Source organism: Zonotrichia albicollis, chromosome 5 (genome assembly GCF_047830755.1).
Source record: "Zonotrichia albicollis isolate bZonAlb1 chromosome 5, bZonAlb1.hap1, whole genome shotgun sequence".
NCBI lineage: Eukaryota > Metazoa > Chordata > Aves > Passeriformes > Passerellidae > Zonotrichia > Zonotrichia albicollis.
In genome coordinates, this window is record NC_133823.1 from 18,563,083 (window position 1) to 18,589,527 (window position 26,445).

Sequence of the window (26,445 nt, forward strand, 5' to 3'; positions counted from 1 at the left end):
GTCCTGCTTTGCCCTGATGATGATTACCTAATCAGCCTCTATCCTGCAGCAGGGACTCATTCCCTTGAGAGAAAATTCTGTATGACTTGGAAGGGGGCTGGATATGGGAGATAAGGCTTCACAAGAGGGAATACCTCATGAAGAAAAATACTGCCCAGAGTGAGAGGATAAAGGTGAGCGTAGTGGAATGTGTAACTACTGTGCTTCTGGGAAAGCATACTTGAGAGGGGTGGCATGCAAATAGTTTAGACTTAAGCACAATGACATTTAAGTAATGTTAGTGTCAATGCTAGGAAACATTGTGCATAACAATGGGCATTATGAATTAGGAAATAATCTCACTTCAGTATTTAAGATGACTAACCACTCAAACTGAATCAGAGTTGGTTTTCTAGTGCCATTTTTTTTCAGTTTCTGCTAAATAGGTTTGAGTACTTAGGTTTGTTGCCTGTTTTATCAGAAAGAGGAAGGTGGTTTTGCAGGAACACAATTTGTACTGCCTTTAAGTTTTGTCTTTCCTTTTCTTAGCCTGAAGGCTTGTGCATTACTGCTGAAAAAATCAGAAGTTTTGCTCTTAGTTATAATTTAAGAGAAATGCTGTTCAGAATCCATTATTACCTGTGATGCTAACAGGGTTTAGGATTAATAAAGCAAATGAAGGTATAGGAATAAAAGAAATAAGAATTAGGAACCAAAAAAATCACAAACTAAAAAACTTACAAAACCAGTGAATATATAGCATGTTTGTCAGAGAGCTCCAAGTGATAAATGATAAGAGGTTTGGACTCTAAAGCAGTTGGTATAAGTGGCTGTAGGAATAGCTTGTCTCTGTTTTGAATTGTATTAGTACTGCATTGCAAATCTGTAACCATCCTTTTCCTTCCCATTTTTCTGAGCTGTGCCAGTCCTTGCAGAGTGTAGTTTGTCCTGGATCTACTGTGCCCAGCACTGGGTTTCTGTTATCAGAAAAGCAGGGCTGGATACAGGCAGCTTTTGCTTTATGGGTGTAATTACAGGAAATGCTTCAGCATCAAGAAACAAGCTGCTCTTTTATGAGCAACTGGGTGCCCCTGGATTCCTGAGTAAATACCACCAGCAGCACGTGCATGCTTTGGGTTTCCAACCCAAAAATCACTGCAGGCTTCGAGGGAAAATTCTGTAGCTGGTGTTACACGTGAGGTGGAGAAGTGGGTCTAGAGATTTATTGTGGCTTGTAGTTTCCTGACAGATTCTTGACCTTCCTGGGCATGACCCAACTGTGTATTCCAGTTTCTTGCTGCCCAGTGCGTGGGGCTGTCTTTTGGAGCCTGCCACAAGATCCCTTCTGCACTCCCGACATCATGGCAATGCTGGTGGCTTCCTTGCCTCAGCCGCCTCAGGCCGTTGTGACTCAGGAGAGCACAGGGGGTTTGGCTGTCATTTGCCCATGAGGTGTTACAGTGTGATAGCGTTAAATGACATAAAGAAGGTAGCAGCCCCATTGGCTTGATCTCTGTTTGTTAACAAATGGAGTCTACAAGCAAAGTGTTGGTTAAAAAGCACACAGAAGATACCAGTTTGGCCATTCCCCCATCCTTTTAATTCACACTGGGAGGAAGAGTAAAGGTTGTTGTTGAAAGGCTTGAATAAAATGGAGCCAAAATCTGTCATCAGAGGGGCCTCACTGTGATGATTCATTTTGCTAGTTGTCCCATAAAGAGGAGCAAGTGCTTTGTGATATGCACCAGTAACCTCATCTGGATGTTAATCAGGACCACACATAGCTGTCTTCAACCTCTTGCTGTCTTCCTGCGTGCTGAAGAGATACTCCTAAAGCAGCCCTTCCAAAACTGCTGCAGTCAAGATTATAAAGGAAATCAATTACTTTTGCTGCTGCTGTTCTGGAGTGTCAATATAACTGAATTTTTGGGAGGGGAACATTGTGGGGGATGCTTTTAAGCTCCCAGTGCTTTGCATTGATGTATTTGTATCAAAATCTGAGTTCAGTTTAAATCATCAAAATAATCCTTTGGTCTTGCTTTGCAGATTTAAGAAAAGTAAGCTGGAAAACCCAGCAAAACCTCAGAGTGTATCTTGGCAATAAAACTGTGAGATTAAAAAGCACTACTTATTTCTAGGGCCTGACTCATGGTTTTTGAATGTGTGAGGGTGGCAGTGCTGGCTGGTCAAGTAGCATTATAAATATTTCAGGACTTTTGGGCACACGGCTGTGCCAAATATTTTTCTCATGTTTAGTTTTTTTTCCTAATTCCCGAAACAAATTTTTGCAGATCTCTTATAATCTGGGTTGTGTGTGTAATTAAACAGACAACATGTCAAATCTCAAAACTTCTGAAAATGATGCATCAAATTCAAGTATTTAAATCAATTACATAGTGACCAAAGTGTTGTTGACTGTCTACAAGCTGTTTTATTGGGACATGGTGTATGCAGTTTTATGTATATGTGGTACAGGAAAGTGAATTACTGAGCAGCTGGCTTGCTAGAGATCTTCAGAACTAAACAGTGCATGGCCTGTGTGGTAGAATTTTACCCTGTTAGGAAAGTAAATCGGGCAAATTGGCTGATTATTAATGGTGGCTCCAACTTCTGGTGTCAGCATATGCAAAGAAAAAGCTGTGGTAGTGGTAGTGCGTGGAATAATTGAATAAGTTTTCCTGCCTTCCAGGAAGCCCATGGTGCCCTGAAACTCGTTCAGCCAAGTCCTAAATGAATTATACTCTGACAGATTGTGCTCTGGGGGAAGTATATTTCTATTAGTTTTTACAAGACATTGCAAGTTGCAGCAGGCGCGGAATGTTAAGAGATGGAGAAGGCTTTCAGTGGATGTGTGTGGGAATTTCTTGCTCAGGACTTCATTAAACACTGGGATGTGGGGTGCTGCAGGCAGAGAGGCAGCGTGTCCCCTACCATGCCACAGAGCCACTTCTGGCAGTGTGGGGAGGGGTGGGCAGAGCAAGCACTGGCCTGGTGAATTTCTCGGGTGTGACTTGGTGTGTGACTTGGGTGTGACATTTTAAAGCTTTAAAATGGGAACTGAGCTGGTACTTGCTTTTCTCCAAGTACTGAATGTGCAAATGTGAACAAGCTGTTTGGTACAGTACTGAAATAATGAGGTTGAGAGCTGTGTGTGGGGAGCAGCGTGTGGAGGGTCTCTTCTGCTTGTGGTATTCTGGATGAAGAAGATGAATGAATGCATACACTGATTTCTCTAATTTGTCTGTCAGAAGCATGTTGAGTTCAAACTTCCATACTATGTGGATAGGCCCTTTAATGAAGAAAGTTTTGAGCTTCCTTTGCCTTCCAAGGATTCCGAGTCACAGAATGGGTCGGGTTGGAAGGGACCACAGTGGGTTTTCTGGCCCAACCTCCTTGTACAAGCAGTTCTAGAGCACATGGCACAGGATTGCATCCTGTTCTTGGATATCTGCAGTGAGAGAGACTCTACACCCTCTCTGGACAATCTCCAGTGTTCAATCCCCTGCACAGTAAAAAAGTTCTTACTCGTGTTCAGGAGTTGGAACCCCCTGTGTTGCTTCTTGTCCTATCAGTTGGCACCACTGGGAAAATTCTGGCTCCATCCTCTTAGCACTCCTCTTTTAGATATTTAGATTGATGAGGTCCCCTCTCTTGGGCCAGATTCACTGGTTTCTTCTGGTTTGGGGGAGATGAGACTTTAGTTGGTGAAAATTCTGTATTACTCCACAAAGCTTCTTTCCTCCTTGTGTTTGCTGCTCTTCCAAGAAATATGTGTTATGTGGGGGAAGTCTTGTTAATAGGGGATGGAGCATGGCAGGCAAGAGTGTGAGGAAGTGTTGGAATAAGTAAATAGTGGGTAATAGTAACCTGAATCTTTCTTGAATATATGTAGGAAATATACTGCTTTAATTATAAACATGTGATACTTTTCAAAAGCACTTCAACATTAAGATGCTGGAAGTAGGTATGGGAAAGGTCTAGATGATGTTGCATACATATCTGGGCTGGGCCCAGTCATTGTAAACTGTGGGGATTGTAATGTATGTAAACTCTCATGACTTCTCCTCTTGCAGAGAAGAAAGAATATTGCTTACAGTATGTGCCTTATGTCTCCATATGCTGTTGTTTAAAATGAGTAACTGAGAGCAGAACAATGAGAACATAACAAATGTGTAAGTGAAGTACTCTACTCAGTTATTACAGGACATAATTTCAGTGCATTTACTTTGAAGCTGGATTTCAGTGCAAGACAGGGCTCTGTATTGTAAGTTAGATTATCTCTTGGATTTTTAACCAACACATTGTGGGAAAAAATTTAATTAATACAATCCCCTTAAGAGAAACTCCAGCCTTAATATTTTTTTCTTTCTTTATTTTGTTCGCTCTTGATATAGAGGAATATGATAGCTGGCATGATGCCTCTTTTTTGAATTGTGCCATTCAGCATTTCTGACAGCTGAATATGTGTGGAAAGTTGTATAGCGACAGATCTGTTTTTCATACCTTTTGTAGTCTGTTTTTCTTCAGATAGAAAAATGTTAATGCCCCCTGAACTTTCCTCCTTTGGCTCACCCGTGCAGTAATTTACTTGAGCATTTCCTGTATGCTGTCTCTGGGTATGGAGCTTGTGCTTTCCATCTCTCCTTCGTTACAGGTCCCCGCCAGCATGGTGCCTCATTCCCAGGCTTCTTGGGGTACTTCCTAGGACGGTCCAGACTTGCACACTGCAGCAAATTTGCAATGTGCAAACTTGTGGAAGGGAATTTATCTTAGTCTGAAGTGAAGCTTGACAAAAAGAGACTCATAGAGTGGGTTGGGTTGGAAGGGACCTTAAAGATGGTTGAGTTCCAATGGCTCTGCAGTGGGCAGTGACACCTTTTGCCAGACCAGGCTGCTCAGAGCTCCATTCAGCCTGGCCTTGAACATTTCCAAGCATGGGGCAACCCCAGCTTCTCTGGGCAACTTGTTCCAGTGTCTCGCCACCGTCACAGTGAAGAATTTCTTCCTAGTGTCTAATCTAAATATAATCTCTGCAATTTTAAATGCTTCACTTTGTGTGTTTGTTGGAATACTGTTGATATTTCCTATATTCCTGAGAAGTGTTTGATAAATTATCTGGTCAAAAGAAATCTCCCTACAAAGAGTTACTGCTTAGAAAAGAAAAGCTTAGACAATTTTGTTTCTTCTACGTGTTAAAATGTATTTTGGTACTAGTAAATGAATATTTTCATAAATGATGAATAAAACTTTGGTTTTCAAGAGATTTTTCCTTGCTTTTATTAGTCTACTTTGGCTTTGGTAACTTGCAAACAAATGAAGAATACAGCATAGAACTGATTTGGCTGTTGAGTGAATATTTTACATTTCTTCAGGGTGCATGAGAAATTGTGTTGTTTGTGAGCAAATTCCATTGAACTCTGCCCACTGTGCTTTAGTATATAAGCAGATGCTAAAATTTGGACACACAGAGGTGTGGGTATTGGGATTGACATCATTGGGATTGACACCGTCTGGAGTGGTCACCACCTGCTGGCACTCTCCTTAATGACCTTACCTTCTACAACTTTTCCTCTCCACTGTGTTTTTTTTTCTTTTTTTCCTTTACAGTGAACATGAAATAAGAAGGTGGTATTTTCCTTGAAAATATGCCTTGCTCTTCCACTTCACTGCTGGTCTTGAATGCTGATGAAACTGTAATTTGTTTCTCTTTTCCAGTTCTTTTAAGACTTACAGGTCTCCTGAGAACTCAAATATTTTTGCATTGGGGAAGAAAAAAATCTTAGATTAGTTGAGCCAGACTACCAAAAAAAAAAGGCAACAAAAAACCAAAATTCAAAAATGCAGGAATCAAAACACAAATAGTCACACATTTTAGGGGAGGATAAGATGATATTTCTCACCAAGCTCTTCCTCATCAGCAGTTATGGAAAAATTTACTTTAGTGCTCCCTAGAAAATATTTTGAGATATTAATGAAGTTTGAAACTTGATTTAATGTTGTTTTCTTTAGTCAAGAATGTCTTGAAGCTCTTGAAATGCCAACTTATAAATTCTTGCAAGGAGTAAACAGACTCATGTTGACATAAGTAGACTTTCATGTTTATTAGTTTTCAGTGCAGACACAAAATGTGCATGTATGCGTCTCTCTGCCTGGTTTGTTTTAGTGCTGCAGAACGGTGAGGAGGGATATGTTGCAACACTAAGTTTTTTGTTCAAAGTACAATCTGATCTGCTGCCAGCAGGCACTGGAGAGCTGTCATGCCAGGCCCAGGTTTTTATTGCTGCATACCAGCCCTGACACAGAGGTGGCAACAAATACCTGCAGGGGTCATGGCTTTAAACGTTTTTCAGCACAGCCCCATTACCAAACTCTTCAGGATCAGTACGCATTTATGCATTATAGCTGAGTGTTGCAGTTCAGTTTGGGGTAGGTTCAGTGTCTGCAGGCACCCACCACAACTCTCGATCCAGGATTAGGAACTGGCTCCCATGAAAAGCAGGATCTGCCCTGGCGCCTCCCGGGGAAGGTGCGGCTCGGGCTGTGTCCTGTGGGGCAGCTTCATACATGCAATAGTTCGCTATGGCCTGACCGTTCTGCTACTTGGCAGCACTGCAAAAAAAAAAAAAAAAAAAGGCATGATTGCTAAATTGTGTGTGAATTTGAAGTGAAAACCAACCTGATTTGTGTGTTTTAAAGACCCTTCCCTAGTTGGGGTCTCAAACAAGAAAGGGTGAATTTCACTCTCAAGATAGAGGAGTGGCAAAGGTGACAGATTCTTTCCAGAAGAAAAGGAAAAGTTGGATTTCACACACCTCCTGGAACCATTTGTTACCCACCCTGGGAAGGAGCAGAGGTCTGAAATGTTTCAGGGCTTTGTTCCATTTTTGCCTTGCCCTTTATTGGGAAGCTTGTGTGCAGGTAATGGCCCAGCTGTGGCACAGGCTGTCCCCTGTCCTGCCTGACCTGTGTCCCAGAGCGTCACACCGCGTGTGTGCTGCTGGGGTGCTGCCCTGCCTGCCTCTGCTGACCTCTCTGCACTTGCTGATATTGCTGCCTGAGCCTGCCCTGGGAAACCACCCAGGCCCTTCCTTCCCTTTGTGCTCAGCTGGCTTCAGGTGCATACTTCTGAATGCTTCTCTTATTTCTGCATTAAAACAAGGCCTTTGTTCACACTTAGCAGTGAAGATTGGAGCTGTAAATCAGATAAGGAGACCAGAGATCATAGCTAAACTCAGTTGCAAACTCAGCTTGTTTCTCTCTGTTCAGTGCAAGACCCTTTTCCAAGAACCTATGGCATTTTTTCACTGCCTTTGGGATACTGCTGCACGTCTGGATTGGGCAGAAGCATTAACTGTCTCCTGTAATTCTTAAAACCCTAAAGCTGTGGCACTGCTGTGCTTCACCAGAGAACTGGACATGAAGCCAAAGGTTCATTATAAAGCAGAGCAGTAACACAATCTATAGCAGAATATGAAAGTGACGTGCTGGCTGATGTGCTGTGGTTTTAAATAACTTGCATTCATGTCCCCTGAGTGCCAGATGAAAGTTTAGACCCTTGCTGGGCAGCCCACACCACGCTTGGAGTACACTGTTCAACACGTACGCTCTGGGGCACCAGTGTCTGTTTGGAGACCTTTCTCTATCATTTGGTCTTCCATTTATATTTTAATTGGACTTAGGGGGGGTAGGTTTTTGTTTGGGTGGTTTTTGTTTTATTTTGGTTTTTTTGGAGGGGGTGTTATATGTGTTTTGGATTGGGTTTTTTTGTTGCCTTTTTATTTTTAAACCAAATTAAACTCACAGCTCTGAAGACAAAACTCTTGCTTCCTAAGCCCTATTTGTCTGGTGATAAATGGCTTTGTGCCATTTTATTTCTGTTCCTTACCACTCTCATGCCCTTAGTAGCACTAAATTAGGATAAAGTGATTTTATTTTTACTTCCAGATGGTATATATGGGGGAAACAGCATTTGACCAAGATTACATTTTTGGGCAACTGTGCTAAAATGTATTAATTAGACCCTATTTAAAATTTGAAACTACTTTTTAGAAATATTTAATTATGCAGAACTAAACCATCTGTCATTCCATCAATGAGTCCAAAAGATTATATTTTTTGGAAAAGGAAATCAAAATGGTTTTCATTAAGGAGCAGGGTTGGTGAGCCCTGAGACTAAGTACTATTTTCTTTATTTGGTGTATCCCAGAAACTTAGAGGAGCTTGCCTGGAATTGCCCTTTACAGTGATGTGTATTTATGTGGTTTACATCGTCACTAAAAATTCCTTTCCAGTCTTGGGGTGTTTCCTCTGGCATTACAAGTTGGGTCTTTATGGTTTGAGAGCTCCTCAGCTCTGTTTCCAGCAACATTGAGTAGGAAGGTGCAGCCTGAAGCACTGACATAGATCTCTGTTTCTTCAATGCTGCTATTCCCCGACCCCATGTACCACCCCCAGCCTCTGTGCTACTGCCACTGCTCATCCATTCACATGGTATGCTAGGAGAGCACAGAAATACACTTTGTTTTCATTTTTGGTGGGTAGTACCATCAGCTTTTCAGTTAGGGATTATGTGCTCCTTAAAACTTGCTTTTCAGGAGAACTACCTGTAGCTGCAGGGCATTATGTTATTGAAGTGTCATGTTTAATGGTATAAATTGGAAGTTAGAGCACATTCTTCCTTTGTTTTGGGGAGGTTTGTGTAATCCTGCCCCAGGGACATGAGATTTCCTTGCCTGTGCTGAGAAATTAACCATCACTTGTTGCTGACCTGGGTTAGCTTCAGTGATATAAATCTAAATCTATGCATGTTTGACTAGGTATGCTTCACAAATTATTTGCTTCCAATGCCTTCATTTTCTGTATCTTTTGAACATCTTTTTGTGAACAGGGCTCTGTGTTGCTGTCTCTCCTCTGGGCTGTAATGAGCACACTTTGATGTGTTTGAATGTGACAGATGATTTTGTTCTTAATCAGATTGTGCTTGATCACTGTTGTTTCAGTCTTCCTCTTCTGCTGCTAAGTTGCTACTTCAGCTTTGTACTCCTTAGGATGATGAAAACCAGCCTGCTTGTGTCTTCTCTGCAAAAGGGGGAGGAATGACAGCTATTTTATGTTCAGTGAGTGCTGTGGTTAGTGTTTAGGAAGTGCATGTGATGGTAACAGACAAACAGGGAGGTCTGGTGTAACCTCAGGCAGGTTTAATCACTCCACACCTTGACATTTGAATACAAACTTTAAGCTGCATCAGGATTTTTTTATGTCTGGTTGGCATTTCTTTTATTTTTTATTTGTATTAGTAGCTTGCACTAGCCTAGAAGAAGAAAGAAAGATAATGTTCTGTTTAAAGTTTTGCTTATGCAGAAAACTTGTACTGTTTTTTTTTCTCCTCCTCAGTTTAGTAGGAATGCAGAATAGATGTGCCTCTGCCCTGGTACACATCTTGTGCTGCTGTCATTTTTATTTGAGTTTTATATGCTTTCAAGTCTCAAACATTTGAGTTTCCTCCTTCCAGTTGAGTGCAGTGGGTTGAAGGAATGAACTGATTTGCCTGGGCATCTGAAGGGCTTGGAATTTGATTTCTTCATCAATTGATTTAGTTTCATCATGGTCTTCAATATGAGTCTTGGCTACAAAAGACAATGGTGCCAGTGCTTGTCCTTCCATTGGCACATTTAATTTGTTTAGTTAATGAGAAACCATGAAACACTTGGTGAAATTCATGTTAGTAAGAAGCTGCCATAAATGGGAGACAGGTCCTCTGGGGTGATGAAATATCCGGAGACCCTGGGAGTGGCTGGGCTCTTGGCTTATGGGGTGAAGCAGGGCCTGTCCCCTTGGGATGGATGCTGTCATGGGGGTGCCAACCACATCTGGGAGCTAGCAGGATGAACACCTGGGACAGAGACTTTGGAGTCACCGAGTGACTGGTCCTAGTGGGAGATGGGAATTGTTTCTGTAGCTCTGACTCAAGGTGCAGTTGGCTGGTAACTCTCAGTCAGGTTAACAATTTTCCTTTAATTGCTGCACAAGTGACTCCTTGTGTTAGCAGTGATAGTGGGACACACAGACAAGAGGGGGTGGGACTGACCCTGTTACTGCTGCTGCAGTCAATTAGCATCCCAAGTGCCCATATCCATATCCAGCATCCTGTGTTCATGCATTCATTTGGAAACACTTGCAAGACACTGATTTTTCCCCATTCCCCTACCCACAAGTCCCGGTTTGGATGCTGCTGCTTCCCAGGCTTTGGGAACGTGTGTGACGATGTGCTGCACTCAGTGTGTGGCCCTGGAGGAGAGCATGTTGATTTCTCCTTTATTGGTGGGAACACTGAGCCTTTGGTATTGAGAGCACTTGTTAAAGCAGTCCCTGTCCCATGGTGATGGTGTGAGGTAGAAGGGTTTTGGGGAGGTCTTGCACTGAGGGAGGGTTAAAGTCTGAGGTGAATTGGTTAGTATCAGATTTGTGAGGGGATGTTGTTACCCTTGCTGGTATCTGGACCAAAGTTTGCATCAGCTGGAGTTCTCTGCAGCAATCTGCAGTTTGGCACTGTGGTCTCATCGGGGGTGCCCAAGCCCTCTGTATTTCTGTAGTGACTTACTCCCTCAGATGGTTTCCTTGGAGCAGATGGCAAGTTGCATGAATTTTTCTTGTGATAAGGGAATGAATACTGTGTTTCAGCCATGAATGCTCTGTTGGTTTGTGCTCTTGAATAATACACATATTGTAAGGAGGAGCTTCAATGTCTCCATTTGACCTGTCAGGTCACAGATGTCCATATGTGGATGGAGAAGAAAACATACAAAGCCACACTCACTAACCTGCTATTCCCTTATCCTCATCTGTAAGTGGGCATATTTCTGAGAAGATATTTTGCTTCCAAGGTCTCCAACTTTATTTATGTTTCTGCTTATGTCATGTTGATTGTTCCCTCTTGCTAGTATGGTTTGGCATTTGTTCTTCATCTCTGTACTCAAAAAGCGCTGCAAAACCTCACCTGAGTGAGGCTGTATTGCATCAAAGGTGAAGTATTGGCCCTGTTGAACTTCTAAATAGTAACTTTGTTAGTGTGTTATTCATTTTGGGTCAAGAAAAGGTTGTGTAAGATGCTTATCTCCTTCAGTTCTCACAATTGTGTGGCTGTTGAATTTGTGACTTGTAGCAGACTGCACAGAGATCAGAATACTATGGTGTGCAAAAAGCTATTATAACCTTCTCCAGTTAGTGCTCAAGAGGTTAAAGGACAATCTTACTGGAAAGCTGGAAGGAAGAGGAAAAAAGGCATCTCCCACTATGTTGCAAGCCTTTCTTGGAGAGGATTTTTTTTCTCAATGTAACCAACTGCAAGACTCCTGCTGAAAGTAATACAAATTTAACTTGCCTGTGATTGTTCCAGGTCAGCATGAATTGCTTCATGTGAGTGAAACAAAACTTTATTCATATTAAAATAATTTCAGCATCAAATTCAAGTAGGGATAGGTCTTACGTTTTTGTAGCCATGTCGGTGCTAATTATGTAAAATTCTGATCACAGTGTGCTCTTGTTTTTATTTAAGGTATGAAGATCCTTTATTCTCAGCATGCCTAAACATATTTTTGTGGCTATAATTGTGCTAAGTTGCTGCTTAAGTCTAGCAGCTTAGAAGACAGGGAAAACACCCCTGTGCTCCCTGGAAAAACCTTTTTTTGGATTAGTGGTACGGGGTGTAACTGAACACTAGTGAGAAGCATGAAATGCTTCCAGACCATTCAGTGTCTGGAAGAGCCACTCGGGGATGTGTGCTGTAAATCCAGGACCTGCCTCTGGTAGGTTACGTAATTTTAGGATATCTGATGCCTTCTAATAGGTGGCCGGAGAGGAATGTCTGAAGCTGTTAATTTCAAGGAAGACGTGATGGATGGCTGTTTGAAGAGCTCAGATCCTTCAGTGGCATTTTCATTGTTCCCTTGAACATTTCCTTTTAGAAAAGGGTTGAATCAAAAATGATGTGTTTATGAGGAGAAAGCTTTCCCCTAGAATTGGTTTGTTAAATAGGCAGGAAATATGCACACAGTGCATTTTCAGATCAACCTGATGTGAATCCTTGATGTCACCAGCTCATATGACACGAGAACATTGCTCACCAAAGGTCACTGGCTGCTCTCACTTTCTGCTTCCATGTGTGTTATTATTACTGCCTTCCTCCTGCTGCAGCAGGACTGGAGGTGCTGTTGCTGTCTGGTGGTTGGTAAAGCCTGCCTTGAATCATGGTTGTGGGGGGGAAGCCCCTGCACCCTTCTGGTTCTGGTGGCCAGCCTGAGTCTGTGATGGCCTCAGCATAACCCTTCTTATCCTGCCTGATGATGTCTGGAGAGGGAGATATTGGGCAGGACTGTGGTATTTCTGCCTTTTTTTAGATAGTTCCATAAACTAAAGGTGGAGCCTCAGTGATTTTGGAAACTGTCTGCATTCCCTGTCTCACCTCAGTATATGGGGGTGGTTTTGCTTGCTTGGGTTCTTTTCCCCCCCAGCCCAAATTTTGCAGCTGAAAGTTGATTTCTTTTGTCTTGAGGAGGTGTTTGGCAAATGTTAATGCACTGCTGCTTGAGGTTTCTGTCTCACTGAAGTGAGTTATATGCTGGTGTGTGTCGAATTGTGTGTTTGAATGTTTGTCACAGTTGATGGATGCATCCTGCTGTGGGGAAGGAGCAGGTTCCTGCTTTGCTTGGATATTCCCACCTGCTGTTTTTAGTTAGTAGGTGAAGAAATATTCTCTGCTTTAGAGAGGCATAACTTTTCTTGGATTTGGACTGATGGGGTGAATCTTTTTTGAAGATAAGCAGTAAACATCCAGTATTTATTCTGAATATATTGTTTTGAAATTGTCTTTCTTCTGCCAAAGAATAAGTTGTCACTCACACTACCAGCTTTCACCAGAGCCTTACTCATGAGCGGCCTACACAAACTTGAGGTATACAAAATTGAGTGACAATCAGGGTAGTAGGGCAAGACAAAAAACCAAATCATTGTGGCTGCAAAACCAAAATATTGGTCAAAAAGAGCACTATTTAAAAGGACCAGAAACTTTTCTTTTGGTGTAGTTGATGCCAAATTCAAGAAAACAAGATGGAAAAAAAAAGGATATACCCATTGTTATTTTTTTATAAAACTATTTCAAAGTCTTACTTCCAGCAATTCTTTAAGTAATGTTTACTTTAAGAAATTACTTGAAATCTAGCAGGAGTCTTCCTACAATGAAAGTTGTTGTTGCTGTTGAATAGTTGGTGAAAAAAACCCTGAAATTCTGTGCCTGAAAAGTTTAATGGACTTGATATGTCCACTGTATGATCATATTTTTCAAAAGCCTTCTCCTTGTGAGTTGGTCAGCCTTTTGCTCTTTAGCTTTGAAGGCATTTAAGAGGCTGTATCTGGATTTCTGATGTTGAGAAGAGTTTAAATCACATGGAAACTTGTGGCTTCTTTGTGAAGGATCAATATTTTGTACAGTTGTCAGCGATATAGTAACATAAAACATCTCCCCCAAACAAAGAAAAAACCCACGAAAGAACCAACAAATAAAAAAATACACCCAAACCCACCAAACAAAGATAACATGAAAGAAAACCCTGCAGGCTTTCCATACCATCTGTCTTGGATCAATTTGGATGAATGAATGCATACTGTGTTTTTGTGTTTTGTTGTTTTACTTGGAATTGTTTCTGAGCTCTGCCTGTAACCACCAGTGTACATAGGATTTTTTTTTTTCAGAATGCTAGAGCAGTCTTGGTTTTAGTCCCAAATTCAAGACTCTAAATGATTTAAATGTTTGTTTCCTCAGATGTGACAATATTGATTGTAAAGTCTGCTTTGGATAGGGAGGGTTTCTTTTTCTGTGTCTTAACTTTGAAATGTCCTCTGATTTTAGTTTGATAGTGTAGGGCTACATACATGCATTAGAGAAAAAAAGAAAGTGAAAATAAAAAAAAAAGAAAGTACACCAAAGAGCTGTCATGGCTAACAGGCTTAAGCTTACAGGATTCCTGTGCAAGCCCAGAGTTTGAATGGCCGGACACATTCCAGAGCACAGTGTCAGGCTGAGAGCAAGGGATAGACTGTTGCAGGAAGTACATTTGAAGGGTTGAGTTTTCTTCATTGCTTTTTCAGAGCTATTTGATAACCAGCTTTATTCATTGTTCAGCTGTATGTGTAATTTTCTGATCTCCAGATGTCCAAGGAAGAAAAAAACATGTTGCAGCCTAACTCGGACTTTAGGTTACTATAATTAGAGTGCAGCTCTCAGCAGCAAAACTCAGAAGATGGCTAAAATACAGCAGTGAAAAATTTTGTCAAAGTTCTTAGCTGCAACAAGTGCAAAAGCATTTTCCTCTCTGGAGCTTTAGTAAGGAGGTTTTGCATGGGTTTGTTTAGTCTTGCATGTCTGTAATGCATTTGGCAGTTGAATGGTAAGGAAAATTTACTTAGCATGAGGGTCTTAGTTTTGCAGTCAGAAAATTTGTCCTGAATAGCTCCCTGTTTGCTCTGGACAACTGCTCTTTGTTGTACACTGCCTAAAACAACACTGATAATTTTCAAGTGGTCCTCTAACACAGGTCTCTAGCATAGAGGACAAATGCATTTTTAATTTATATAGAGGTGTGTGTAAGAATAAATACACCTTATCTTATACCCACACCTGGAACGGTATAAAAAAATCACATAAAAGTAATGTTTAAAGTCAAGCAAACTAAAAGAGTGTATTGCATGTGTATATAGGTATATACATATAAAATGGAAAATTAAACTTAAAATTGTTATGTGTTCTCATGAGCCTTATTAGCTGATGATAAAGATTTGTGTGTCTTAGCTAAATACAGCTGTATGAATTTATTAAATAATATACAACTGCTTTAAAATGTGTTTCTTGTTTTCTGAGGGCTTTTTATTGGACTCTTTTTCTGCAATATTTCATACTTGGGGTTTTAGCCAGTACGTGACTGGCTTAAAACAAATGACTGCTATAATATTCCCTTGATGTATAAAAGGCAAGATACCCACAAGGATTTACTAATGTCTGGTATTTTTGTTTTATCTCATTGTGCTAGAAGTTGGCATTTGACTAATCCTAAGGAGTTCTCTCTCCATTGCATGAATGCACATACATACAGAACTGTGCTTTTGTGTATTTATGGTGTCAGCATATTAGCCATGATTGGTTTATTTGTTACTCCATGCATGTCAGAGTATGCTTATTTATCTAAACTGAGTTGTCATCTTTCACATGTTTAAAATTGCCTTTTTCTTCCATGTTGCCAAAGGGAGGTGCCATAAGCCTTAGTGCCTTTATACTTAAAATATGATGCCCCTGTTGATGTAGCATGGAGGAGTTTCTGCACCCTGATGCATTTTTTGTGTATTTCCTCCTTGGTGCTGAGCTCCATGCTCAGCAGAGAGCTGGCACAAGTGCAGCTCAGTCTCCAGCCTCTTCTGCTAGTTCTGTGGGTGTGGTGGCTCTTTTTGCTGGGCTGGGGTTTCACCTTGACATGGGCTTGTACAGTTTTTGCAGAGTGACACTTCGGGATGGCATTCAGGTGAGTTGTCCTCTCTGGACAAATGATTTGTGCCAATAACCAATTCTAGGAGTGTCTGAACTTGCCTCTGTTTTCTCCTTACTTTATATGGTGACATTATCTCAGTTCATTGAAGCAAGGAGGTTGTTTTCTGCTTGTTTATGCACGCCTGGATTCTGGATAGCTGGAAAGTGAAGCAATGGCTGGTGTATCACAAGGGATTCAATTTGTAGTAGCATTTTCCTGCCACTGGCTCCCCACTTGATTTTCTGCTTTGCTTTCATGTGTAGAATTGCATCATTAGTTATGTTTCCTTCTCGTTGCTACCATGTACAAAGCTCCTTGTCCTGGGAGAGGTACTGAAAAGAAAAATAAATATATCTTTAAATTACACAGTATAATATATTGTGCTATTTGTATTTCTAAATTGGATGTTCTGGCAAGCATGAGGCGATTGCATCACATTTAATGCAGAAAAGGTATATCCCACTAAGAGGAGCTAAATCATAGACCATAAAAGCCTTATAAAAACAAGATGACACATATTTGGCTACTAAGATTAATAAAGAGATGGATGTTCAGTTAGTTCAACTAATTTTATCATCTGTAAAAGAATAAACATAACACTGTCTGGGAAGGGAGGACATAGACCATTTTATGCTCTGCAGACATTGTCATATGTAGCAGCTTTACAGGATGGGAATTAATTTCTTTGGAAATAGCTGAGCTCAGTCCCTTTTGTTGCTTCATACTTAAGCTCCTTTAGAGAAAAGTAACTCTGCTTAGCTTTGTGTTTGTTTGGGAGGCCCAGCAATAAAACTCAGTAAGCTTTCAAACAGTTTGCTCCAAATGAGAGAGGCTTGAAGCTTCTGTTCTGGTACAAATCAAGTGGCTCCTGAGGGGTTGCCTGTTCGGCAGTCCTAAGAAATCATGTGCTTTAATTGTGGAGTTAATTTGTGTTGGCTGTCCAAAAAAAACCCCAAACTCCCCAAAACTAACCACTACAGGAGGAGAGACATGCAGGTCCCAAAAGCTAAAGCAGCCACACAAAGTTTGTGTTGTGTTTCTAGCTAAGTTTTCTTTCCATTTTCTTTCTGTCTCTGAAAAATTAAGTAGGCAGTATTTTTTACCCACTGGCATATAGTTTCACAGGGAGGAACCTGGATCAGTTCTGTAAACTCTCTGAACAGAAGAATAATCATCAGAGAGAAGAGAGCCAGTTAAAATAAATAGGGCTCTTAAGGCATGCTGGCAGCATGAGAACACAACTGAGCTCCTTGAGAGAATGCTTAGTGAAAGCTAAGCATTCTCTCAAGGATGATAGGGTTTTAAATATCTTCAGACATTCTGGCACGTGATTGTAAATGGTTTTACATCGCTCAAGTGTTTCAAAAGTATTTTTAAAAGTTTTTTTGGAAACACCTATGTGCTTCCTGCAAATATGATTCTAGTCACAATGTCTGAATTATTTTTCCTTAGTCCTTTTGACAACTTGTTTTCTGTCATTGTGACATTATTTCTTCTCCAAATCAGGACATTAATTATGTCTTGTTAGTCACGAAGTTATTGCCCATCCTATCTTGGTGGCAATCTTTTCATGTCTGATCTCCTGAATGCTAGTGGCTTGGAAAAGCAAGACCAGATGCTTAGTCTTGTTACATACCAACAGAGCTACACTTGAACAGAATATTTTCTTTATCCGTCTTTGATGTGAGTGTGATTTTTCACTCATTTTAATAATCCTTTGAAATCCAGTTGGTGTTTCCCAGCACACAATTAATACACATTTTAACTTGTGTGTTAGTAACTGGATAAAATGTTTAAGCTTCATGTCAAAGACATGAGTTGTATCAGAACTGATTACTGTATGTAATTAGCTACTTCCTTTTCACACCAGCAAGGTCAAAAGCAGGGATTGTACTTTCTAATAATTACTTATGGACTTGCAGTAATCCGAGATAGTGGCAAACATTCTGTCAAATGTTAAATATCCGGTCCAATACACAAGGAACCTTTTCTGAAGTTGTTTCTGCTTCTTTACATCCTGCAGCAGTTGGATTGTCGTGAGGGAGGGAGGAGAGGTAGCAAAGGTTCTTGCTCATGGAAGAGCAGAGCTGCGAGGAATCCATGATCAGTCAAGCCATGACAAGTGAGAGGTGGCACCAGTTAATAATCCTTCTGGCACTGGCATGTGGAAACTGTTCCTGCTTATTGGCAACCTGTTCTGGGACAAGAGAGTGAAGCTGAGAGCTGCTACTGGCATTCAAGTTCATTTGTTTGGTGTTAAGTGATTGAAAAAGAAAGGAGCACATATTCAAGAGCACATTTTCACCACTTAACATATGGTGTTAAGTGATTGAAAAACAAAAGAGTACATGGTGCAGTTACTCTTCTTCATAAACCTAATGTGTATTTTTGGATCCTTTTCTGCATCAACCCAATTGTGTGTAAGAGTGATCTAAGCTATGTGGTGCCTTTCCTGTTTTAAGTAGTCAATGTCCTCTCATGCTCCTCTGTAGATGCATAGCTCCACGTTTAGTGCATGCTTGGATAAATAGAATGAGTGATTTGTGCATGCAACACATAATTTAAAGTGCCAAAACCAAATTAGTTTGGTTTTATTTGGTGGTTTTTTGTTTATTTGTTTTTGTGGAAGACAGTAGATAAGTATTAAAGCTTGTAATACAGTAAGAGAAGAATTTTAAGGAAAAAGAGAGGGTTGAAACCATTAATCTTTTTCCTAGAATATGAACCCACAGGTATGCTCAGCCGTGTTTGCTTAGAAGGAAATCTCAAACTGTTAGTTTTTCTTTGACATAATTTCTGAATGTGGGACTGTAGGTATACACAGCTCAATCATGTTAAAATATATGTTGTTGTCAGGGTTACTGCTGTCAGAACTGAGAATGAAATGTGAGAGATGGTTTTGTGGTTCTTTGCTGGCAAAATGAGCCTGTGGGCTCTCCCCATTTTCCCCTGGGCTGTAATGAGTGAAAGGGCTGGTTTGGATCTGCTTCACCTGAGCCACTGCTGCGTCACAGCAGTGGAGCTGTGTATGGAGGGAAAGGGATGGAGCAGAGCTGAGGAATGTGGGAGGACAGGCCAGGAGGCAAGGGCAGCCCTCTCACCAGGACTGGGACGCAGCCTGCTGTTGGGGTCTAAAACCATTCAAAGAACATGGTTTGTACTTGTCTTACACTTTTTTTTCTTTATACATTACTGGTTATTTAATGGTTGTGCTGTGCATGCCTTAGGTTACAGCTTTATGAATCAGTCTGAAAACACCTTTAAAGTTACAGGGAGAAAAAAGAGGGAAATGCAAATGTAGCAAGTGGGAGTACAGCCACATGGAGCGAGGTGAGGGCAGGGTTTCATGGTGGTGGTACATAGCAGAGTACTGTGGTAATCAGACAGGTTTTCTGACCTAAGCTTTGATCCTTGCTTTGTTTGGGGAAAAGCTTTAGCTTATTTAGAGGACTGCCTCATAACCCCTTTTTATAGCTGCTTGTGTCAGCGCTTTCCACAGCAAACCCTGCATTAGAGTTCTTATAACTCAGCTGTATAAATTTGATCTGGACTTTAAAACTGGCATGTGTGTTCTTGATTTGGAAGCGACTATCAAAGCTGGCTGGCTAATCTGTTGGCTATGTGAATAATATTGCTGTAGTAAAGGCTTGAGGAACACGATACAGCTCTCAGTTTCCATTGAGTGCAGAGGAAGCTTGTTTGTCACAAAGAGCAGGTGTTTCATGCCTTTTTTTTTTCCCTCATGCAAAAGTTTTAAGCTGGACCTCAAGTGTCCCAGACATTCCAGGAGTGTGGAGTGTAGGTTTTTGCTTTCTTCCCATCAGGGAGGCAGGTGAAGAAGGGCTTTGGTGAGCCATCCCATTTAGGCATATCATGCTGGAGCACTGCCTTACCCTATTTGTGCTTGTGGTGGTCAGTGTTGGCCCTGAGTGTTCCGTGCTCAGGCTCTGTGGGTTGTGAGATCCTGGGGGAGCACGAGTCAGCTCAGATGTGCAATTTTTGTGATGGAGTTGGTGCTGCTGCAGAGCATTAGTGTGTCCCCCTTGTATTTTGGAGTGAGTGTCTGTTCCTCTCTTTCATTAATGCACCAAAGGGGCGTTTCTAGCTTACTTTTAGCTCTACAAATGTTTATGAGTTTGCTGTTAAAATACTGATTATCATTGCAAGGTGATACTTTGGTCAGGTGAAACAAAGCTAGGGATAAACAAAGTAGTGGCAGATAATGAGCATAAATATTAGCATGGAGTGTATTGTAGCAAGGAGATAAAGCCCTGTGGTATGAAAAGGCAGGATGTTGGGTGATAAAAGAATTTGCCCCTTCGCTTGTGTTGTGATTCTGCAAAGTTATTCGGTAGTGTTCTTTCTCTAAATGAGTATGTTGTGTTTTGGCTTTTTACTTATTTAAAATACTTTATTATAGGGGAAAATGTAGACTAAAAGACAAGCTGGAATGGTAATGACATAAAGATCATTGGTTGCTTTCTGCTTTGATTATTCATGACTTTAAATTGAATTGCTACAGCCAACGATGGATCAAATGCTCGAGAGGTAAAAATCAAGCTGGAGGGATATCAGCTAGCCCTGGGAGTTTTAAATCAGGATCAATGAGTTACATTCTCAGAGTAAGTTGCAGATGACATTGAAGGATGTTTGTGCAATGGGAGAACATTATTTACTGTCTGAGTACAAAACAGCTTGTTTGGAAAGTCATTGTGATGTACCATCACACAACATGGTTGCAGCTAGCATGGATTCAAGGCAAGCAGTTTGTAAAACACAGAAGGCAGCCTCCATCTTTGGTTAGTGGACCTTTGTCTTATGAGTGACTGCAATTTAAGTAATTCATTTATTACTGTGTAAAAGCAAAATAATGACAGCTCAAAGAAGAATTGCTTGTCAAGTTTTCTTCTTAGTCATGTGAGGGAGAAATAGGTGGTTATGTGTTAAATAGAAATTAATTAGGTTGCAAATTGATTCAGAGATATATGCACGTATGTGTGCACACATTCAATTACCCTGGAAAGACTTGTTCAAAATATCTAATTGAAGCTTCAGAGTACAGATAAAAAATCTGTTGGTTATTGCAAAACAAAATAGTGTGCGAGCTGAAATTTAGCTCAATAAAACAGATGTATTCCAGGGTATTCTGGCTTGTTTGCATTTCAAAACCTGAGCTGTAGTACTATGCTGAGATTACTTTTTATACCTTGTTTTTGAAATCCACCCTGGATCAAGAACTGTTTTACTTTTGTTCTGTCTCCATTTGGAATGTGATTTTGGACAATATTTCTGGTTTTAGAGTTCTGCTGTTGAGAACCAAAAGAACAACAATATTTTCTTTTTCAGATTTTTTTTTGCCAAACAAAAAAATCTTCCATTAGATGGGTTGTTTCCCTTGTGCGTGTTAAAAAGCATCCTGTGCATCCCTGCATGGTGCAGGCTGGTTTTTGGCTCTCATCCTTGTTGCTGATGGCTGCGGAGGGGCAGAGGTTTCCTGCGGGGGTGAGTGGCCTCGGCAGGTGCCTGGTCATGAAATGCCTCTCCTGCTCGCCTCCCCTTCAGTCTCCAAATGAGTTTTCCAGAGTAGAGAGATGTGGAATTAAGTAGGAGGAAACATTCCTGGTTTGGCAATGTTGTAGCTTTCAAGTCTGTGGTGTAACATCAAGGGAAAAAAGTGGGGGTTTTTTTAGCTCTAATTCATGATTGACTTAAAAAACCTGCCTCATACTATAAATACAGAATTAAAACAGATCCATCAAGGATTTGAAGAATATTTGTGGTGCTTAGAGGTTAGTTGGATTATTGCATAGCCAGTTTTGTAATTTTATTACTGCACTCTTCTCCATATTTTACTGCTATACTCTTCTCCTGTTGCATTGTTTCCATATGGTGATACAGGCACATTTAATAAAGGTATGTTCTGGAACACCATTTTTTCCAGATAACTAACTCTGTACTTTATGGGTCACTGATGCAGGATAATGTTCCTAAGTTTAAATTTGCACTTTAAGAAAAAAATCACCTGTACAGAAAAAAAAGAAACAGTGAGATAAATCTGTAGGTGATAATATATGATCTTCAAATGTTATTTACATGTCTTCTGTATTTGCTGAATATTTTTTAAATCTGGGTGGAAAAAAATAAATTGAGTTTGTGACAAGAAATATGGGCCAAAAGGTAAAACACGGACAAGATTCTGGGTGGAGTTCAGAATGGAGTCAGCTAATCAGAATATCTATGCAGTTTTGGGTTGAATGTGTATACGGTTTGGTATTTGTCATCTTCATTATGTGTTGCAGTTTTTTGTGGTGGTAATGCATGGTTCAGCCTCTAAGAAGTGTCAAAAGGGAGGCTCCCAGGGTCTGCAGTCTGAAAAAGATCCTTAATGATTTCAAATTTTCTAGTTCCCCCTGCTGTGTTCAGTGTAGATGCTTTCTTTCTTTATATAGTTGTGATAATATTACTCTGGCACTGTGGTTAGACTGCCCTTGTACCTTCAGTCCCACTTCAGTGGATAGTGCTTCAGAAGCCAGGGTTGCTGATTGATAGAGTTCCTCTTGCTGTGTTCAGTGTAGATGCTTATTTTTATATAGTTGTGATAATATTCCTCTTGCACCAGTGGTAAAACTGCTCCTGTAACTTCAGTCCCACTTCAGTACGGGTGCTTCAGAAGCCAGGGTTGCTGACTGATACGTGGTGGTCACGCATGTGAGACAGCCCACTTGGCAGACTTTGGTCATCAGCACAACAGTGTGGTGCGTTATTGTTTGGTGCTTACTTTTATAGGCAATTGGAACCTCCTGGGTCTAGACAGCCACTGGTCTAATCTTGAGCCCCTTAGACTCTGAACCAGTGAAATGCTTGTACTTCAGGAGAGCTGTTATTGGTTGAAACCTCTGTCAGTCAGCCCAGAGGCTGATTTAGCGAACTGGGCTGGGTTTCTTATTTATAACCAGATTAATGCTCAGTAGAAATCAGCTTGTGCTGAAACAGTTGACCAGTACTTTCAGGGAATACTCACACTCTGGCTGAGATTTCCTAGGAGTATCAACCTCACCTCTCCTGCTTAGTGACTCACATCTCTTATTCAGAATCAGTAGGTGTTACTTAGAAGTCTTATCCACTCTGTCTTGATAAGGAGATTACTACTCAGGCATCCCTCTGTGTGTGCAGTTCTTCACAATCTTGTCCAGTAATTTGCTTTGATACATCTCTGACAGCTCCACCTCTGAGGCATAACCAGTTCTCTCTCTGTACAGCAGGACCCATGGATATAGCTAGGGACCCATCACACTTCTCAGGACCTATTTTTAGGAAATTTTATCCTGTGATTTTACTGAAATGATTTTGTAGCACTCTCCCACATGTGTTTGCAAAGATTTCATCCCCTTAGGCAACAGTTTAAGAATGTCCTCTTGAGAGTTGGGTGGTTGGTTGTGGGTTGTTGTGCGTTGGTCACCAGAATTAAACAGAAATGTTTGCCTTTTTTTTTTTTTTTTTAAATTAAGAAATTTGTGTTCGTTTACATGCCCGAGGATGGTAAGGCCACCCATCCTTCCATGAATATAGTTATCCTGAAGCTGGCTTTTGGAGTCTTAGTCCTGGGCAGTGTGTAGGTTGCTTTTTTCTTTTTTCATCACAAATTACAACCTGTCAGCATCATGTGCATTTGCACACGTTCTGAGAAAGCTAAATTTTATTCACAAATCACAGCGATCCATTTGACCTTTAGCTTTTAGCACCCCTACGTTCCTTTCCCTTTTCCAGACCTTGCTGGCAAATGTCAGCGTGCTATAACATATCAGTTTATGGCAGGATCTGTTTATGGCAGGTCCCACCCCTCACCCAAAGGTTTGAGGAGCTTTCCTAAAAATAGCTATGTTGGTCATAGCTTTCTATATGCTGGTGAGCTTCCATGATTGGTGTTTTATAGTAATCAGGCCTCTTAACTCACAGTTTGGGTATGAACACCCAATTTTGGAGGACTTTTGGCTTTTTTGTTGAAGCCTTTTGTCAAAGGATTCACAATACAATTTGAAATTCTTACGACTTTGGCAAGTCAAACAGTTTTTCTGAAATCAGGATGTCTCCTTTTCCCTTTGTCTCTTACTTTACATCCTTGCTCTGCTAGCTTTGCCTTGTTAGCACCCTCTGGCTTCAGCTCTGGCTAAAATAGCTATATTGATTCGTGATGCTGAGGGTCTGGCTGCTATTTTCTGAAGATATGTCAAGTCTCCCTTGATTGCAAGCCTGTTCTTTCACCAGGCTAACATCAAATGGGAGAATTTTTCTCTTTTTTTTTTGTATTTTTCTCTGTTGGTTTTATTCTGCTCAAGATCGTACTGCAATCAGCAAGTATGGAATTGATGTTGAAATTCAGTGATTCACTGAATGTGAAATTTCTTGGGTTTAGTCTAGATGATATCAAATGGTAATATTTTTGGAGTTTTGCATTTGCATGTATCTTGCAACATTACACAATATTTTTTCTCAGTTAAAGTATTTGTCTTCAGGTGCCATCCAATACATGTCACAGCTGTCGTGTATTGCTAGTTGCTTGGATTTTAGGAAAGCCTTAACCATATCAGGTAGGCTGATGGGACACCTTCCATAGGTTTACCCTACACAAACACAGAGACTGAGCCCCTCACATTTCATGCATTATTATCTCTTTACCCACAAACAATTTTCAAGACATATACCCTCACTTCTGTTGAAGTGAATGAGCTGTAGACTAGTGGCTGTACTTTGTAAAGTAACAAGGAACCAAAACTTCTTGGTTCCTACTGCATGAGCTAAAACAGGGACAGTTAAAAAAGAAAGGAAAAGAAAACCTTCCTTTGGTGTACCTTTGAAAAGTCATAGAATCATAGAATTGTCAAGGTTGGAAAAGACCTCTAAGGGTCACCAAGTCCAACTGTCAAGGTGGCAGCAGCACTGTGTTAACCACTAAACCGTGTCCTCAGGTGCCTTATCCATGCATATTTTGAACACTTCTGGGGATGGTGATTCTGTTATTTTCCTGGGAAAGCCTCTTCCAGTGCTTGACAATGCTTTCCATGACGAAATTTTTCCTAGTATCCAAACTAAACCTCTTACAGCATGACTTGAGTTTGCTCTCCTCCTGTCACTTGTTACCTGGGAGAAGAGACTGACGTCCATGTCACTACACCCTCTTTTCAGGCAGTTGTAGAGAGGGGTGAGGTCTCCCCTGAGCCTCCTTTTCTCCAGGCTGAGCACCACCAGCTCTCAAGTCATGTGCTAAAGTACCATTTTGGCTCAAGGTGAATTCTATGTTTGGAAATGAAGATAAAGTAATTGTGTTTGCAGCACTTCCCTAGAAGCAGTGATTTCTTCAAGGAACAGACTCATGCTCGTAGGCAGAGGACAGAGTTGGGAGGTTATGCATACAGAGCACTGGCAACTACAATATCTCTGCTGTAAGCAGACTGCTTTTTCCAATTTCTCTGCTGTTGGAAACATAGAGGGAATTTACACCATCCAGGATGTTTTTTTCAGCCTGCTATAAAATAATTAGAAGATTGAGGACCAGGGACATAAATCAGTGTATAGATCTTATTTTATGTTACTTTAATTTCTGTTTCTGTTCTTGGGAACGAAGGTAGTTGAAATTCAGTTGCATCAGATGAGAAGATTGATTTATTGTTCAATTGGGGCCAATAGTGTTGACTTTACAGAGGTTTCTGTTGCAATATTGTTTCATTCAAGTGGACCAAAGCAGTTGAACTGAACTTTGGCAGTGACCTTGATCAAAGAGTTAGACTTCTCAAGAGACTTTTCTTATCGTGATCTGAATATACTGCAGGTCACTGGGGCCTGTAAACCTGTTGTAATCTTTGCTGCAGTCCCAGCTCTCAGGCTCTTCTCCTTTCTCTGCAGCACTCTTCTCAGGGGTTCCTCTTGGGCTCTTGACCCACCCCTATTTATCTCAGTTACCCTCACGAGCCACAGCTGTTGCCCAACTAAGGACCCTGCAGCTGCAGCTCGTTTGGAGTAACCTAGACACACAAAGGTCTTACAATACAACATGTATTCAGGCCCCCACATAAACCTACTGAGAGAAAGGCAAAACAATGTCCTTGCAAGCAGCCTGTCTGTGATGTTGAACTTTTGACTTTCTGGTAGTTGTAGCTGGGGAACAGTCGGCTTCACTATTAAGAGAGTCTTCCCTGCTCATGACCAGTTTTTGACAAATAAATGAACATTGAAGAGATTAAGTGGAAAATTAAGATTGGAAAAAGCTGGTTTACAGCTTTGCTCTCTCCTCAAAGTTTCATGTATGAAGAGAAAGGTGGCTGGAACTTGGAGTGCAGGAAAATCTGAATGCCTGTCCCTGCTAGTGTCTCTTTGTGAGTGTCCATAGCTTCCAGCCAGTAGAGCAGAAGTGGAGTTTGTTTTTGAAAAGGAGGCTATACTGTGCAATTCTTTCCTGTCATTGAAGTGAAATAAGAATGAATGCCTATGGGTATTGCAGCAATTTTCACAGGACTCACAAATGAGAAAAGATACCTTGTTTTTCTCTTTGCATGAAACAGCACTGTGAATAAAATACTGTGATTTTCTGTTCAATATAAACAAAAACCATCCAAGTTTCTCATTTACCATTCTTGCAATGTTTCAGCTTAATGATGGTGGCAAGGCAGCCCAAGCACATGTGGGGATCGGTGATGTGGTTCTCACCATTGATGGCATAAGCACGGATGGCATGACTCATCTAGAAGCACAAAACAAGATCAAGGCATGTACAGGCAATTTGAACATGACTCTGCAAAGGTAAGATAGCTGCTTCTTTTTTTTAAAGATAATTGATTATCATCCTAGGAGTGGTTTGGAGGATAAAAATGTGTAAGTGGTTTGGCAAAGTCTGTGGAGT

General features: G+C 40.8%; 1 protein-coding gene across 13 annotated transcripts in view; it reads left to right on the forward strand.

Moving 5' to 3' along the window:
* PDLIM5 (PDZ and LIM domain 5) overlaps positions 1–26,445 on the forward strand; it is a 126,232-nt gene that overhangs the window by 15,825 nt on the left and 83,962 nt on the right. For all 13 annotated transcript variants that reach the window (XM_026791998.2, XM_074540930.1, XM_074540933.1 and 10 more), the window contains exon 3: positions 26,194–26,345. In XM_026791998.2, the coding sequence (XP_026647799.2) occupies positions 26,194–26,345 (152 nt within the window). The remainder of the gene's footprint in view (positions 1–26,193; positions 26,346–26,445) is intronic.